Source organism: Pristis pectinata, chromosome 4 (assembly GCF_009764475.1).
Source record: "Pristis pectinata isolate sPriPec2 chromosome 4, sPriPec2.1.pri, whole genome shotgun sequence".
In the NCBI taxonomy this organism is placed as follows: Eukaryota; Metazoa; Chordata; class Chondrichthyes; order Rhinopristiformes; family Pristidae; genus Pristis; species Pristis pectinata.
In genome coordinates this window covers 14,595,796-14,613,430 of record NC_067408.1, presented here as the reverse complement: position 1 = coordinate 14,613,430, position 17,635 = coordinate 14,595,796, and the positions used below count along the sequence as shown (strand labels likewise).

The following is a 17,635-nucleotide window of genomic DNA, read 5'->3' as shown; positions in this document are numbered from 1 at the left end:
GGTGAAACAGGTAGGTAGGGTAGAGAAGTCTTTTGGCGTGCTTTCCTTCATTAGTGAGGGTAATGAGTAGAGGAGTTGGAACACCATGTTGCAACTGTACAAGCTATTGGTGAGACCACACTTGGGGTATTGTGTGTGGTTCTGGTTGCCCAGCCCTAGGAAGGATGCCATTAAGCTTGAAAAGATGCTGAAAAGATTCATATGGACGTTACCAGGACAGGAGGGTTTGAGTTATGAGGAGACAAGGAGAGACTAAATAGGCTGGGACCATCGGTAGTATCTACAGGAGGCACTACCTCAAGAAGATAACATCTATCATCAAAGATCCCCACCATCTGGGCCATGCCATCTTCTCACAGCTACCATTGGGCAGAAGGTACAAAAGCCTGAAGTCCCAAACCAGCAGGTTCAAGAGCAGTTGTTTTCCTTCAAACATTTGGTTCTTGAACCAACCTGCAAAACCCAAATCACCACTATAGTTAAGCAATACTATGACCACTCTGATCACTTTGCATTAAAATGGACTTTTTTTTGTTCTAATTGTGTTCTTTTCTTGTAAAAATTGTATATAATTTATTTATGTTTTTCTTGTGAATGCTGCTTATATGATGCTACATGGCTGTGATGCTGCTGCAAGTAAGTTTTTCATTGCACCTGTGCACACATGTATTTGTGCACATGACAATAAACTCAATTTGACTTTGACCTTAACTTCTTTCCCTGGAGCATAGGAGGCTGAGGGGTGATCTTCCAGAGGTGTATAAAATCATGAGGGGCATGGATAAGGTAAAGAGTCACAGTCTTTTTCCCAGGGTAGGGGAGTCTAAAACTAGAGGGCGTATGTTTAAGGTGAGGGGGACAAGATTTAAAAGGGATTTAAAGGACAACTTTTTCACACAGCGGGTGGTGGTGTGTGGAATGAGCTGCCAGAGGAAGTGTTAGAGCTGGGTACAAATATAATGTTTAAAAGACATTTAGACAGGTACATGGATAGGAAAGGTTCAGAGGGAGATGCGCCAAATGCAGGCAAACGGGACTAGCTCAGGTAGACATCTTGGTCAGCAAGGGGGAGTTGGGCCGAAGGGCCTCTTTCCGTGATGTATAACTCTATGACTCTATGATATGTTGACGTAGCAGTAATATTGCAAGGATATGCTTGGTGAAGTAAATAAAGACGATATCATGTCTTATTTGTCTAAATATTTATTTCATGAATGAAATATACTTTTGGAAGAAAGAAAAACTACAGTTTCTGAAGGGGCTTTCAAGATCTCTCACCGAAGCTTCATTTATATCACTTGTGCCAATCTTCCAAAGCTACAATCACGAGAAAGTCGAGAGGAATTTTATCTCAAAATAATCAACAGATAGCTCTCTCTCTATATTGAGCTTGGAATGTTTCCTTGAAATGCTATCCATGTCATAGTGCAATCTAAGGTAGAAATCCTCCCCAGTCAAACAAAAAATCTAGACCAGGAAAGTAAAAATTAATCAGTCATTGCAAAAGCAAAAAATACTTGAAATAATCGACAGGTCAGGCAGCTTCTGTGGAGACAGTAGCAGAATTCAGGTTGTCATCCTTACACTTGAACTGGAAAAGTTTAGTGATTTGACAAATTTTATCAAGTTAAAAAGTTGTAATGGTGGAAGGGAAGGAAAGAACAAAAGGGAAGAGTTGTGAACAGTGGAAGGAAGAGAGACTGACTGGAAAATGATGATTTGTAAAGCCACAATGCAGTTGTAATGGCAAGAAACAAAAACGAGAGTTGCTGGTGATGGTAGTTTAAATGGAAGTAACTTATTTATTAGCAACAGCAGCTGAGACTGTAGTTGCAACAGGTAAAAAGGCAGATGCTGCATCGCCATCTCTTACATAAGAAGGAGCTGTAGAAAGGGAAGGGTACAGAAATGAAGAGCAGAGATGAAGGTTTCAGGAATGGTTCCTCTAAAATGTAGAAAAGAGAGGGAAAGTTTAAGTTTTGTCATTCTGGTGCTTTGGCAAATCCAGCACTTTCTTTTAAAAAATCTATGCAGATTGTATGATCTACATCATTTAATTTCTGGGATTATAGTGTGTTGGGTTCTTACAGTAACATAACATAAACACAGTTGGACCAGAGCTTTAACGAAATACCTCTCTATTGTGTCAGCCAATTTTCGAAGCTGGATTGATGGAAGGTCTGTACAATGTTGGCAGGTTAGCCATGTGACACAGTTTCATAAAGTGAAGGTTATCACAACAACCTTAAGCAAGTCATCAATATGTTCAAGCCTGGAAATAGAGCAGGGCTAAGCTCAGTTCTAGGGACGGGCAGGCACAGTAGTGTAGCGGTTAGTATAACGTTATTACAGCACCAGCGGCCTGGGTTAAATTCCGGCAACTGTCTGTAAGCAGTGTGTATGTTCTCCCTGTGTCTGCGCGGGTTTCCTCCGGGTGCTCTGGTTTCCTCCCACATTCCAAAGACGTACGGGTTAGGAAGTTGTGGGTATACTATGTTGGTGCCGGAAGCGTGCCGACACTTGCGGGCTGCCCCAGAACACTGTACGAAGAGATGCATTTCACTGTGTGTTTCAATGTACATGTGACTAATAAAGATATCTTATCTTATCTTATCTTATCTTAATTCTGTCCAGGTTTTATCCATCATGGTCTGGAAAATGCTGGCCATAGACTCAATAACCTCATGTAACCTTACTGTACATTGAAGATCCAATATTGCAGATTACTTTTGTTAACATTCAGTTGTATGCAGGCAATGGAGAAATCCAATTTTCTGAATGCCTTTGGTAATTTAATGTTTTGCACAAGTCATGCAAAGTAGGGAGCAAATATTGTTCACTACCCGGGTCTTACTTCTTGTGACTTTGCACTCTCCATGCAGTAACACTGTTTTGCCCACTTTTGTTCAGGTCACCTACCTACAGGAAAGATATCAATAAGCTTGAAAGAGTGCAAAGAAAATTTACACGGATGTTGCTGGGACTTGAGGACCTGAGTTATAGGGAAAGTTTGAGTAGGTTAAGACTTTACTCCCTGGAGCTCAAGACAATGAGGGGAGATCTTATAGAAGTATACAAAATTATGAGGGGTATAGATAGGATGAATTCATGCAGGCTTTTCCCCCTAAGGTTGGGTGAGACTAGAACTAGAGGACATAGGTTTAGGGTGAAAGGTGAAATATATAAGGGGAAAACACCATGATGCTGGAGGAACTCAGCAGGCCAGGCACCTTATGCTGCCTGGCCTTCCTCTAGCATCATGGTGTTTTTCATCTAGATTCCAGCATCTGCAGTCCTTTGTTTCTCTAATATATAAGGGGAATCTGAGGGGTAACTTCTTCACTCAGAGGGTGGTGCGAGTGTGGAACAAGCTGCCAGCGGAAGTGGTAGATGAGAGTTCAATTGTAACATTTAAGAGAAGTTTGGATAGGTACATGGATGAGAGGGGTTTGGAGGGATATGGTCCGGGTGCAGGTAGATGGAAGTAGGCAGAAGATCAGGTCAGCATGGACTAGATGGGCCAAAGGGCCTGTTTCTGTGCTGTAGTACTCTATGACTCTATGACTTAAACACATCCCACTACTGACATTGCCCCCTCACTTTACTCAGTTCTCACATTGTATCATTTTGTTCTGGCCTATCTATTTAATTCTGAACTTGACTGTTTAGAAGATGCTCACCTTGGACAAAAGACTAACCTTGTGTTTAGTCTGATGCAAATAATGCAGTGCAGTAGCAGTGCACATAACATTGCATCACCTGTTGAAAAGGATGCAGAATGGATGTGGAGAAGGTGACACACAAAGTGCATATGTTGAATGTGAGTAACGATTAGCCAGTGAAACTCTCCTTGTTTGTGATGTTAAATTGTATGTGCCTGTTGAAATTAGCATGTGAAGTGGTGATAAACCACACAACAGACGTTTGACAAGGGAACAAGACTTCTCTTCTCACCCTCTGACAAAACACAATGGAATTATGCACCTATCAAGAAAGAAACACTTGGAAATGCATTTGGAATCATGAAGTTCCTTCAGTTTTTAAGAGGCAGATCTTTGGTACGTCACCAAAGACTCTTGCAAATTCCTACAGATGTATGGTGGAGAGCATTCTGACTGGTTGCATCACTGCCTGGTATGGAGCCTCCAATGTACAGGATCAAAAGATGCTGCAGAGTGTTGTAGGCTCAGCCGGATTCATCACGGGTACAACCTTCCCCACCATTGAGGACATCTTCAAGAGGCGGTGCCTCAAGAAGGGGACATCCATCATTAAGGACCCTCACCGTTCCGGACACCCTCTTGCTGTTCCTATCATCGGAGAGGAGGTACAGGAGCCTGAAGACCCACACTCAATGTTTCAGGAACAGCTTCCTCCCCTCCGCCATCAGATTTCAAAATGGTCCATGAACCCGTGAACACATTAGTGTGGCAGGCAGAGGCTGAGGACGAGCTTGCTCCCAGTGAGGTAAGGCCGGGTAAGTTCTTTTAAATTAATGTAATTAACTTAGGAGTAGGTAATGAATGCAGCATTTAAGGGAGTCATGTGCTCCGTATGCAGTATGTGGGAAGTCAGGGACAGCACACTTGTCCCTGATGACTACACCTGTAAAAGGTGCATTCAGCTGCAGCTCCTGACAAACTGAGTTAGGGAACTGGAGCTGGAGCTGGAGCTGGATGAACTTCAGATCATTCATGAGACAGTGGCAGAAATAGACAGGAGTTTCAGGGAGACAGTCACCCCTAAAAGTCATGAGGCAGGTAGCTGGGTGACTGTCAAGAGAGGGAAGGGGTATAGACAGAAAGAGCAGAGCATCCCTATGGCCGTTCCCATCAACAATAAGTATACCATTTTGGATACTGCTGGTGGGGACAACCTACCAGGGACAAGTTGTAGTGGTCGCGTATTTTGGCACCGAGATGGGACCCTCAGCTCAGAAAGGAAGGAGGGAAAAGAGGAGAGCAGTGGTGATAGGGGATTCGATAGTTAGGGGGACAGATAGGAGGTTCTGTGGGAGAGATCGGGAATCCCAGATGGTCTGTTGCCTCCCTGGTGCCAGGGTCTGCAACATCTTGGATCGAGTTCTCAATATTCTCAGGAGGGAGGGTGAGCAGCCAGATGTTGTTGTCCATGTAGGGACCAATGACGTGGATAAGAAGGGGAAGAAGGTTCTGCAAAGAGAGTTTAGAGAATTAGGTGCAAAGTTGAAGGACAGGACCTCCAAGGTTGCAATCTCAGGATTACTGCCTGTGCCACGTGCTAGTGAGGCCAGAAATAGGAAGATAATGCAGCTAAATACATGGCTAAGGAGATGGTGCAGAAGGGAGGGCTTGATGCTTCTGGACAATTGGGCTTTGTTCCAGGGAAGGTGGGACCTGTTCGGATGGGACGGTTTGCACCCGAACTGGAGGGAGACTAACATACTTGCAGGTAGGTTTGCTAGTGCTGCTCCAGGGGGTTTAAACTAGATTTGCAGGGGGAGGGGAACCAGAGTGTTAGAGCAGATAGTGAGGTGGAGGAGGATAAAGGTCATGCGAGGACTGCAGGTATAGACAGAAATCAAAGGTTTGTATGTGATAGAAATGTTCTCAGGTGCATCAGAGTCAATCTGTGTATCATCTATAAACTCCTTTAACATGCTCCCTAAATTTAAGTCAAAATCATGAATTTATATAACAAGAACTAAAGGGTCAGTACTGAGGCCTGTGGAACTCTGCTGGCAACATTTCAGTCACAGAAGCACCTGTCAACCTGTTACCCTTTGCCTCCTGACACAGTGCCAATGTTTCACTCAATTTGCCATTCTACCATAACTAGCTCATGTTCCACCCCTGTCACACTGAGAGGCACATGGTGTGCAATGAGAACCACACCCACCACCAATTCACAAAGGTGACATGGTACCTAATAAGATCTACTTTTTACTTTCTTATCCTTATGCCCTTCATACAAATAAAACACACTTGAATTTTCTCTGAATTGACTTGGCCATGTATATTTATACCCTCTCTTTGTTTACCTCATTTCTCTTTTAATTTTACTTCATCACTTTCTATACTCTTCTTCCTTTGTGTTACATTAAGCGTTCATTTCACACAAGCTTCTCTTTGCTGCCCCCTCTCTGCCACCCCTCCATCCTGCAGAGTGCAGATTAGAAGGGTGAGACTAATATCTCTCATGCTCCAAATTGCAGCTTTCTCTTTATCACAAAATTCTACCTGTGTGGGTATTCTGCTTAAAGATCCTCAATAACTCTGGCTTCCTGTCTTCCACTAATGAGTTCACAAAATGGTTGCAACAGTCTACCTTTCGTATTAACCATCTGAGAGAAAGAATAGCTTCAGGATGAAAAAATGGACATGAGAAAGATTTTATTCAAAACTTTCTGTCAGTTGGTTTAATTGCAGCAGAATATGGAGGAACATTCTTCATTTGTTGTGTATACCTAGGTATTTGGTCAGTGAGCTGGTGATGTTGTCTCTGAGTCCACCTGTTCCAATTGGTCCATGCTTAGCCCCACCTCCCCACTGCTTGGACCAATTGGAGACTACACCCTGAAAGGCCTGAGATGTGGGTGTTCACATGCAGACTAGAAGTTGAATAATCATGAGTTTGTGATCATTTCTCCATAGTCCCATGAACTTTCTTAAATTATATTGAAACTTGGAGATTTCCCGGTGAGCTGCTTGTCTGATCTTGCTCTTAGCTCTGGCACTTGTTACTTTCCATATCAACTCTTCATACCAGCAGCATTTTATGGAGGGAATCATTTTGGGCAACACCGCCTCACCGCCCAATCGTGACTGGATTCAAAGCAGGACTTCTGTATGCCTGTGAGCTGTCACCCATTGCCCAATTGTTTAAAGGAAAGTCTTTCTTTGTTAAATAATAATTTTTATTCAGGCCTTCCTAACATCAGACCTTAAGCATTGGAGCCTATGCACCCAAGTCATTGAAAAAGCATAGTATGGCTGAACTGATGTACAGTATAATATATTGCTTTTCAACACAGAAGGAGACAGTGGCAAAAACACTGCAAATTAAATACCTCTGTCCCTTTTGTGGATATTACAAGATCACAAGACAAGGGAGCAGAAGTAGGCCATTTGGCCCATCGAGTCTGCTCCAAGGAAAAGGGAAAAAAGAAAAAGAAATGAGAAATTGGGGTGGGGGGCAGGTGAAAAAAAACTATTCTAACCCCAATTTCCGGCCTTATCCCCATATCCCTTGATACCCCAACTATTTAGATATCTATCTATCTCTTCCTTAAACGCCTCCAATGATCTGGCCTCCACTGCTGTATCTGGCAAGGAATTCCACAAATTCACCACCCTCTGGCTAAAGAAATTTCTCCTCATCTCTGTTTTAAACCTGTACCCTCTAATTCTAAGATTGTGCCCTCTGGTCCTGGACTCACCCACCAAGGGAAACAGCCAAGCCACATCTACTCTGTCCAGTCCTTTCAACATTTTAAATGTCTCTATGAGGTCCCTTCTCATTCTTCTGTACTCCAGTAAGTACAGTCCAAGAGCCAACAAACGCTCATCATACGTAAGCCCTTTCATTCCGGGAATCATCATCGTAAATCTCCTCTGAACCCTCTCCAACATCAGCACATCTTTCCTAAGATATGGTGCCCAAAACTGTGCACAGTATTCCAGATGAGACCTCACTAGTGCCCCGTAGAGCCTCATCAACACTTCCTTACTTTTATACACTATTCCTCTTGAAATGAATGCCAACATAGCATTCACTTTCTTTACCACCGATCTGACCTGGTGGTTAACCTTTAAGGTATCCTGCACGAGTACCCCCAAGTCCTTTTGTACTTCTGTACTTTGAATTTCCACTAATTATTACAGCAAGCAATAAATAATACATCAAATCACAAGAAGAAGAGACTCTAATTTAAAGGTAAAGATAAGATGAAAGCAAATTCTAATGATCTCACAACACTTCAAAACATCTTGAGTAACCACATCGGGTTCTGTTTCCTGCACTTCTTTAAACAAAACAGTTCCTACATTCCCTTCCAGGTTCACTTGAAGGAATATTAATCTACTGTGTAACTCCTAAAAAAAAGTGAATAAAAAGTGTGCTGGGGTTTTACTGGGAGTGATAATCAATGGTCCCGAAAATTTATAATCCAGCACAACCAAAGTTCCGAGGGTGCCAGATTATCAGAGATTTACTCCAGTGGATGCACTAGTTGTCAGAGTCATAGAGCTATAATTATGGCCCTCCCCTTTCCCTGCCATGGCTGCTGGTTCACCTTGGTGGGGGGGAGGGGGGGCACTTAAGAGATTGCCTTGTCAGTTTCCAAAGCAAATCTCTTTAGTGGTCAACAGCTGCGTTTAGAGACACAAGTGACTACAGATGCTGCAGCACATCCCACAGGTTTAGCTTTGGCACAAAGTTTTTCTCCAGTAACAAACCTTTGTAAAATGTCAACTTTGTCATCCAGGAATATTCCTTTAGGTAGTTGTTTAGGTTTACTTCTTGCACTTCAACTTGCTGGCCCTGCTTCAGCCATCTTGAGGGTATGTAATGTGAAAATCACTTGAAAGAAAACTGCTAGACGGCAAAACGAACCTACCGTGCTAAAAATTATCTGCACATGAGTAAACAAATGAGAGTTGACGAAAAAAAATAAACAAAATTCATTGTTTCTTTTGCATTTTGCGTTTATTGATTTAATTTTTATTGCTTTTCCCCCAAATTCCATAAGAGTGAATTTTATTCTGTATCTCAGACTTTTGGGTAATGATTTGTGAATTCCATCAGGGTGAATTTCCGTAACTCAAATGGCTGTTACGCAGGAATTGCTTGTTTTGGAGACAGTTTTCATGGTTAGAATGCTTCTACTTTAAAAATGTTATGGGTACATTGATAAAGAAAATTAAGTACAATTTTTAATGACTTTTTCACATGAAATATACAGCCATTAAGCATTTCTGAATGCATAAGTTATCAGTGAATTAAGAGAAATTTCAATAATGCTGCAGCAAGATCCAAAAAAATTCTAGGCTAAACTGAGAATGTGTCAAAAATCAAGAGAAGAATATGTATCTTCCTGTAAGATATATGTTTTCTTTGTCACCTCTTCAGCACATTATGCCCCTATAACCTCATAGTAGACACGAACACACCCAACATGTTGTCCACTGCTGAAAAAATGTAATTCTCCATAGTAATCCCCACTTGGAATCGACGATGAATGCACATATTCATGTTCTGGACGCACAAAAAGTCCCTGAAATACAGAAGTTTAGTTTAAGAATAGAAAATACCAATCTTTTGACTCTAAACATGAAACAAAGTACGTATTATCATCACTCAACAATAAGATTTATCTTTACATTAACATGACATTTCCCTTTTGTATTCTGCTGTGTAGAGGATTGCATGTGAAATAATTGAGAAAATTGAGCAAGATATGTATGGGTATTGTCAAGTAAAGCTTATATTTATAGATTGTCTTCAGACTCTCTTGGAATCCCATTATCATTTATGTTAGAAGATAGAACGGTACAGCACAGTAAGAGTCCTAGGACATCTGTGCCGACCATGATACCAAATTAAACTGATCCTATCTGCCTGCCTGCATGTGATCCATATCCATCCATTCCCTGCATATTCATAGGCCTGTTTAAATGGCTCTTAAATATCACTATCATAAAGTGCTTCCACCAACTTTCCCCCACCAACCCTGGCAGAGCATTCCACTCTGTGTAAAAAAGAGGCCTCAAGCATCCCCTTTAAACTCTCCCCTCACCTTAAAGATATGTCCTCTAGTATTTGACATTTCTACCCTGGGAAAAAGACTCTGACTATCTACCGTATCTATGCCTCTCAAAATGTTGTAAACTTCTATCAGGTCTCCCCACAGCCTCTGACACCCCAGAGAAAACAATCCAAGTTTGTCTAACTTCTCCTTATAGCTAATACTCTCTAATCCAGGTAACATCCTGGTGAACCTCTTCTGCATCCTCTCCAAAGATTCCACATCCTTCTTGTAATGCAGTGACCATAATTGCACACAATAACTCCAAATATGGCCTGTCCAAAGTTTTATACAGCTGCAACGTGATTTCCGGACTTTTATACTCAGTGCCCATACATATGAAGACAAGCATGTCCAATGCCTTCTTTACCACCCTATTTACTTGTGTTGCCACTTTCAGGGAGCTATGGACTTACAGCTCTGTACATCAATGCTCCTGAGGGTCCTGCCATTTCCTGTATACTTTCTTCTTGCATTTGACCTTCCAAAGTGCAACACCTCACACTTATCTTGTTTAAACTCCATCTACCATTTAACCCTTAAATTTAACCTCCCAAAATGCATCACCTCACTCTTGTCCGGGTTAAACTCCACCTGCCATCTTTCCATCCATATCTTCATCTGATCAAGATCCAGCTGTTTCCTGTGACAACCTTCACCAACTATACACAACTCCACCAACTTTTGTGTCATCTGCAAACTTACTAATCAGCCCATCTGCATTTTCATCCAAATCATTTACATCAGCAACAAAGGTCCCAGCACTGATCCCTGCGGAATACCACTGGTCACAAACATCCAGTCAGAGAAACACCCCTCCGCTTTCTCTGGCCAAGCCAATTTTGAATCCAGTCTACTGAGACACCATGGATCCCATGTGTCTTAATGATCCATAATGTAACATGAGAAATTCTTATATTTGAGCATAGCAACACCCCACAAATAGCCATGGTGTGTATGAGGAGATAACATGTACATTGATATTGGCTGGGGAATCATAATTAGCCTAAGTAATGTTGTAGGATCTGACAATGGCAGATCAAACCTCAGTTCAAAATCCCTTCTGAAAGATGGTGACTCGAATTGCAGCCTCTCATTACCAGCACTGGCATGTCTGCCTGTGTTTCTTTTCATATGGGCTTCTAATGTAAGTCGTGGACACACATCCTCCTGACCGAGAGCTGTGAATGCTTCTATTGAACAACGGCTGATATGCAAATTGAACAGAAAAACAATGCCGAGAGATGTCCAATGGCTTCATCCCTCCTGGTGTCATTGGGCAGTTGTGCAGAGAACGTTGTAGTGTGATTTACAGAACTGGTTCATTTATATTGTGATCTTAAGTCATAATTCATTCATTTATAAGTAGCAATTTATTGGAACTGCTGCTGAGCCTGACAGCTTCAACTACAAATTGCGTCTTGGCAAGTGTGTGCATTCTTGCTACATACATATGTCAAAAGCTGCACTACATGCATGGAATTATGTTTATTTTCATTTTCTTTATGTTTGCAGTTATGGAATAATAGTGGCAGATTCACTGATCACATGGGAAGATTCAGTAAGGATACCATAATAATGCTTTGGGATTTAACCTACAGTTCAACTCTCAGTTTTTAAAATGTGTATTTGAGTAGGAATTTATGTAAGAACAATATCAATCATTCGTTGATTTGGACAGCATTCAAAACAGGCAAATGAATCCAAATGTACAAACGTCTTGAAAGAGCTTAGTGATTTAGTTTCCTTCAAAATATGACTGGAATTCTATGGTGTTGTGCCAAAGGTATACCCAGTATAAGAGAAAGCTGAAGAGCCAATTGGTTTCAATTATAGCATTGGCACCAATGTGCAATGGATTGTGGAGATTTCTTTGGATCTGAGTGTGAGATTGGACCCAAAACAAAGCAAATTCAGCAGACCTGGTCAGGTTCCATTGTCATGCACTGCAAGCACCACATTAAATCAGACCATCTCAGCCCCTCGCGATGAACCTGAAATTTCTTAATGAGGGTGCTTTCAATCTCCTGCTAGAGCTTTGGTTAGTTTATTGTAGATCTGCCAAAGTTATATTACTTAGCCCTAGTGGAAATTCTACCTGATATTTAAACTATCTTTTGCTCTAGTGATGCAAGTTACATTAGGACCAAAGGTGAGAAAAAAAAGTAGCTCGGAATGAAAGAATCCCATTCCAGCACCCCGCCCAATCCAATCTTTCCTCCTTGTGTCATACACTGCATAAATAGACAGCTTTTAATGGAGGCATGTTGAGTACAGTTGTACAATACAGTCTGTAATGCTGCTGGTGGGTTGCTTCATGTTTTGATACAGTAGCAAACTTCACCTTGTTTTGGAATCTTGTCATTGTTGGTTGTGTCTGAATGAGATATTGTGGTGGTGCAGTCTATAGTCCTGGACAATTTACTGCAGGATATTTTAATAATTTCTTAACAATTCACTGTTACGTGCTAATTTTCACTGACTTTTGTAATTCTGTTGAGGGTTGTTGTTTAGAAATCTTGTCAATGTATTTTGTGGAGAAAAAGTCCAGATGCAGGTTACACTTGTATAACAGAAAGTGTAAGAAAACCTCTGCAGATCTGGCTCATTTGTGGAGAGACAAACACAATTAATTTTTCAGGACAATTAAAACACCATTGACCTGAAACTTTAAATCTGTTTCTCTCTCCACAGATGCTGTCTGACCATCTGAATGTTTCCAGCATTTCTGTTTTTATTTCAGATTTCTAGCATTGCTGCTTTTTTTGCTTTTCCAGTTATATAATACCTGAAGTCAAAATGAGATACAGAACACTCTACACGGTGAATACATTAGACAAAAGCAGTTTCCCCAATTCCAGTTGTCAGGAATACAATAAGAGAACAGTGAAAGTACTGAAAGAATCTTCATTTAGTGAGGCTGGGCAGGACTATTGACTTCAACTGACAAGTGATCCAGGTTGATGTTTGCATTGATCAAGCCATGATTAACTCATATTAGGACTTTAAATCAGTTAAATATATTTAGACCAACAAGTAAGGTCTTTTTCATACAAAAACTGACAAGAATTAACTGGGATGAACATATGCAAACATAAAGAACACAGTTGCATCATATAACAGGAAATATCAAACTTACAGTGTTGAAAGCACAAGATGTTTCCTTGCCCAATGCTTTACAAACATCCACATCACAATGGTAAATCTCAGGACACGGAATTTTCACCCAATGGCCATCCTTCTTGTAATATTGTGATTGAACCTAGGACAATTAAACATACAAAAACAGTGATTATTTCTGTGAACGGAAACAGAATGAAATTACAGCTCAGCTTCTCCCTGTGGTCTGAGCACCAATGACAAAATAGCAAAATCTTTCAGATCCATGAGGTCAAGTGAACCAAAGTCAGTGTCTTCTCCCAGGTCAACATCACCCATATTGAGTCTTGAGTTGTACACAGTCCGTTACATTAAGCATGTCTGAAACCAGACTCCAAAAACACTATATTCTGAGCTCTGTCATGGGAAGAGATTACCAGGTGAATGGAGGAAAAGATTCAAGGATGTGCTTGAAGCCTCCTTGAAGAAATGCAATGTGTTCACTGACTCCTGGGAATCCCTGGCACATGACTGTTCCAAATGGAGAAAAGATGTTTGAAATTGTATTGAGGGCCAACAGTCCACTTTTTGGGAGAATACAGAAGCCTTGCACAAATGGCAGAAGGAGGAGATCACCTCACAAACCATCCAGCCACCTGTCCAATCAGTCCCCTCCTGCCCCTTCTGTAGAAGAACCTATGGTTCCGACATTGGCTTCATCAGCCACCTTAGAATCCACCGAAATGGAAGAGAAGAAAGTCAACATTAATCTCAACTAGAAGACCATACAGAATAACTTAGTGGTGTGCATGGTACATTATGATGCTGCTACACTAAGAAATCCAAGGATAATTACCTACTGAAAGTTAGGTTATTCAACCAGCTATCCACTAAATAAACATTAACACAAGTTATAAGACAATCAGCACAAAACACACCATCACCTATTTGAAATCAGATGACAACTAATCCACAGAATGGACAGGATGAATATTCACTTACCTGCATTCCCCTGAGGGAACGTTTCACTTGGGCACTCCACCCAAGTCTAACTGTTCCTGGATACCGAACAGGTTGTGGACTTAATGAGAACGATTTGAACTGAAGTGCGTCATTGCCCTTACCGCAGTCTTCCCAACGAAAGGCATCTGACTAAGAGGAGAAAGTGGGTAACATCCATAAATGGCAGAACTAACTCTGATAATATGCAAACCTGTTTCTAATATGAAAATCAAATAGGCTATTCTTATATTTTTCCTGCTTATTCTTAAAATTTAATAAAGGTTTCTTATGGAAATAACAAAAGGTCAATACAAATCAAATTAAAATTTTAGTTAAAAAGTTAAAGTTTGATATGTCAGTCCTCGGCCTCCTCCACTGCCAGGAGAATTCCAAGCACAAACTGGAGGAACAGCATCTCATTTTCTGTCTTGGAACCTTGCAGCCTAACGGCATGAACATTGAATTCTCACACTTTAAGTAATCCCCACCCTTCTTCCCTACAAACCCCACCCCCCCCCATGTTTCTTCCCTTCTTCCCTTTCATAGCTTATCTCTCTTTTTTCTACCCTTTTTTTCCTTTCTCTCCTTACCTTTGACCCATTCCCTGGTGGATCTGCTCTCACCTCCTACCCCACACCTGCCTATCACCATCTCTTACCTGCATTTACCTATCACCACCTTGTGCCCAACCTGCCTCCCCTCTTATGTCCACCTATCACTGCTCTGTTTTTCCCTCCTATATACTGGGTTTCCCCTTTTCCTATCTTCAGTCCTGAAGAAGGGTCCTGACCCGAAATGTTGACCGCCTGCTTTTCTCCATGGATGCTGCCTGGCCTGCTGAGTTTTTCCAGCATCATAGTGTTTTTCATCTAGATTCCAGCATCTGCAGTCCTTTGTTTCTATGAAGTTTTAGTTAGTGCAATTTTTATTGTCTGACAGTTTCACTGTTAAAACTTTAATGTAATTTTACAGTCCATACAGAAGTTTTGCTTTTCCGATAGGAGTTTTAATACAGATTAGCAAAGAAAAGTATATAGGACAATAATTGCAGTAGGAGAAAGGCACACAAAATATAAAGAAACACAGGATTCATTAGATTGTTTCTTAAATAGAAATAGATTACACAACCTCTGAAGAAATAAGAGCACAATTAAAATAGTATCTTTTATTTTAATCAGAATGAAATATCATCTAACTATACGCAATGCCAAAAGTTGCAAACACACTGAAAGGGGCTAAACAATTATTTTCAGTAACTCCCATTAATATACCAGGAACGTTCCTCAGTGGCTTCATTTACCTTCCAATGTAAGTTTACATACCACGATCATGTATTACTTATGCTGATATTCCCTATTATACTATAAGACATTGGGAAATTGAATACAAGAGCAGGAGGTTATGCTCCAACTTTATAAGGTATTGGTCATTCCTTGGAGAGACTGGAGAAGCCAGGACTGTTTACCCTGGAGTGAAGGAGATTAATAGGGGACATGATATAAAATTATGAGGTTTGTGAATATGCAGGGACTTTTCCCCTTATAAGAGGTGAATAAAACAAGGCACCATAGATTTAGGGGAAGGAATAAAAGATTCATAGGGGATCTGAAGGTGATCTTTGTCACTCAGAGAGTCGTGAATACTTGGAATTGCCTGCCAGAGAGAGCAGTGGAAGCAATGTTGCTGACAATGTTGAAAAGGTGTCTAGTCAAGCATTTGAATCACCTGGGCATAGAGGCTATGGCCCAGTGCTGGAAGATGGGATTAATATGGATGGTGCCCGTTGATTGGCATGGACATGGTGGGCTGAATGGCCTGTTTCCATACTGTATGACTCTGCGACCAAGGTCATAAGAACAGCCAAGTTGGTCCATTCAGTAACTCAAATCTGCTCCACTATTTAACAGGATCATGGCTAATCCAACATTTCAAGTCTACTTTGGAAATCTCTTTATCTTATTATACCCATGGACTCTGCCCCCACACCTCTGAGTTTCAAAAACTCACAACCCTCAGAAGAAATCCTTACTCATCTGGATCTTAAATGTGCTCCTTATTGGAAGACTAGGCCCTCTAAAACTCTCCCATAAGAGGAAACATGTTCTCAGCATTTACTCTTTCTCACCCCTAAAAATCTTGTATCATTCAATAAGATCACCCCTCATTCTTCTAAACTCCAATCAGTGGAGTCCCAACCTGTTTCCTCTTTCCTCATAGGACAACCCATCCATACGTTGGATCATCCCAATTAACATTCTCTGAACTGCTTCCAATCAGATGATATCTTTCTTTAAATAGGAAACCAAAACAGTCTACATTCTTCTAGATGTGGACTTACTAGTGTCTTGGACAGTGCAGAAATATTTCCTTTAATACTCCGACAGTATTAAAGCAAGGGCTAACATTCCATTATCCTCCCCTGTTACTTGCTGACCTTTTGGAAGATTACAACTGATGCACCCACTTCCTCCATACCCACTTCTTTTAGGATGCAAGTCATCTAGGCCAGGGGATTTATCAGCCTTCAGTGCAATTAGTTTCACTGATACTATTTCTCTAGTAATGGTGACTGTATTTAACTCTTCCACCGCATTATTCTGTATTAATGGGATCTTTGTACATCCTCTACCCTGAAGACTTATGCAAAATGGCTCCTCCGCCATTTCTTCAGCATGTATCAGAATTCATCAGAAGTATTTCCCCATGCCTACTCTCTTAGCAGCCAACTTTCGCTTGGACCTCTATTCCATTTTATATGCTTAAACAAAGATCTTTGTCTTTTTTTGATATACTTTGCTAGTTTTCCATCAGTTTATTTTTTCCCTTTCCATTATCTTTTTTTTTTGTTCTTCCCTGCTGGATTATGAATTTATACCAAACTTTGGGACAACCACTAATTTTTGTCAACTTATGTTTTCTCTTAAACTTGATGAACTCCTGGTCTTCCTTGGTGAGCCACGGTTGGTTCATCCCTGCCTTAAAACCTTTCCTCCTTACTGGGATGTACCTCTGCTGAGTGCCATGAATTACCTTCCTAAATGCGTGGCACCTCTTGCCCCCTGTCTTTCCTGCTAATCTACTGGCCCAGTCCGCTTCAGCCAATCCTATCCTCATTCCATTGTAATTCCATTTAGTTTTGGTTTCAGTTGTTTCTGACCCATTTTTCTGCTTCTTAAACTGAATGCTGAATTCTTTCTTGCTGTGATCAGTACTTCCTAGGAGGATCTTTTATTAAGCCTGCCTCATTTGCTATTGTCAGTTCCAGGATAACTTATGCATTGGTTGGCTCTCCATACCTACTCAATTACAAATCTGGTGATTTAACCATCACATCCTCACCTCAGCTGCACTGAATACTAACCAATGGAATGCCAAGGAATTTTCTTCCCAAAATTCTCTTGCTATCTTCCCATGATTATTCTGGCTCTTTCAGATTTATCTTTCACGTTTACAGAATCAATAAGGTTCCACAGTGCATTTCATAAATGGAAAAAAAACATTACCTTATAATAGTCTTGCATTGAACTTTAGGACTGCAAAGCACCAGACCTATGTGGAAGTAGATTCCTCAGCTCTCATTTTAAGCAAGTTATCTTTCAACAAACAGCTTCTTAATCAAAGAGGCATGTTTCTAAACATTCTTTTATTCCTGATAGAATACTTACATTCTATTAAATCAATTACTTACAGTTCTCATCTGGCTGAGCAAGTAAATGGCCAGGAAAATGACACTGAAGTGAAGAGCCATCT

The 17,635-nt window shown here is 40.9% G+C and overlaps 1 protein-coding gene across 1 annotated transcript; it reads right to left on the bottom strand.

The window, feature by feature from the left end:
- Positions 1-8,688: 8,688 nt before the first annotated feature.
- LOC127569846 (ganglioside GM2 activator-like) lies at positions 8,689-17,635 on the bottom strand. The gene is made up of 4 exons (XM_052014821.1): positions 17,574-17,635; positions 13,886-14,035; positions 12,924-13,046; positions 8,689-9,253 (listed from the first exon to the last, which is right to left on the bottom strand). Exons 1-4 carry the CDS (start codon positions 17,631-17,633, stop codon positions 9,113-9,115), a joined length of 474 nt encoding a protein of 157 aa, XP_051870781.1. The 5' UTR covers positions 17,634-17,635; the 3' UTR covers positions 8,689-9,112.

Excerpts from the sequence above, each read along its gene's own strand:
- LOC127569846 (XM_052014821.1), bottom strand. The coding sequence starts at position 17,633 with ATGGCTCTTCACTTCAGTGTCATTTTCCTGGCCATTTACTTGCTCAGC. Across the intron at positions 14,036-17,573 it reads TGCTCAGCCAGATGAGAACT|TCAGATGCCTTTCGTTGGGA; the intron begins GTAAGTAATTGA and ends TTCTCCTCTTAG. Across the intron at positions 9,254-12,923 it reads CATCTTGTGCTTTCAACACT|GGACTTTTTGTGCGTCCAGA; the intron begins GTAAGTTTGATA and ends TCTGTATTTCAG.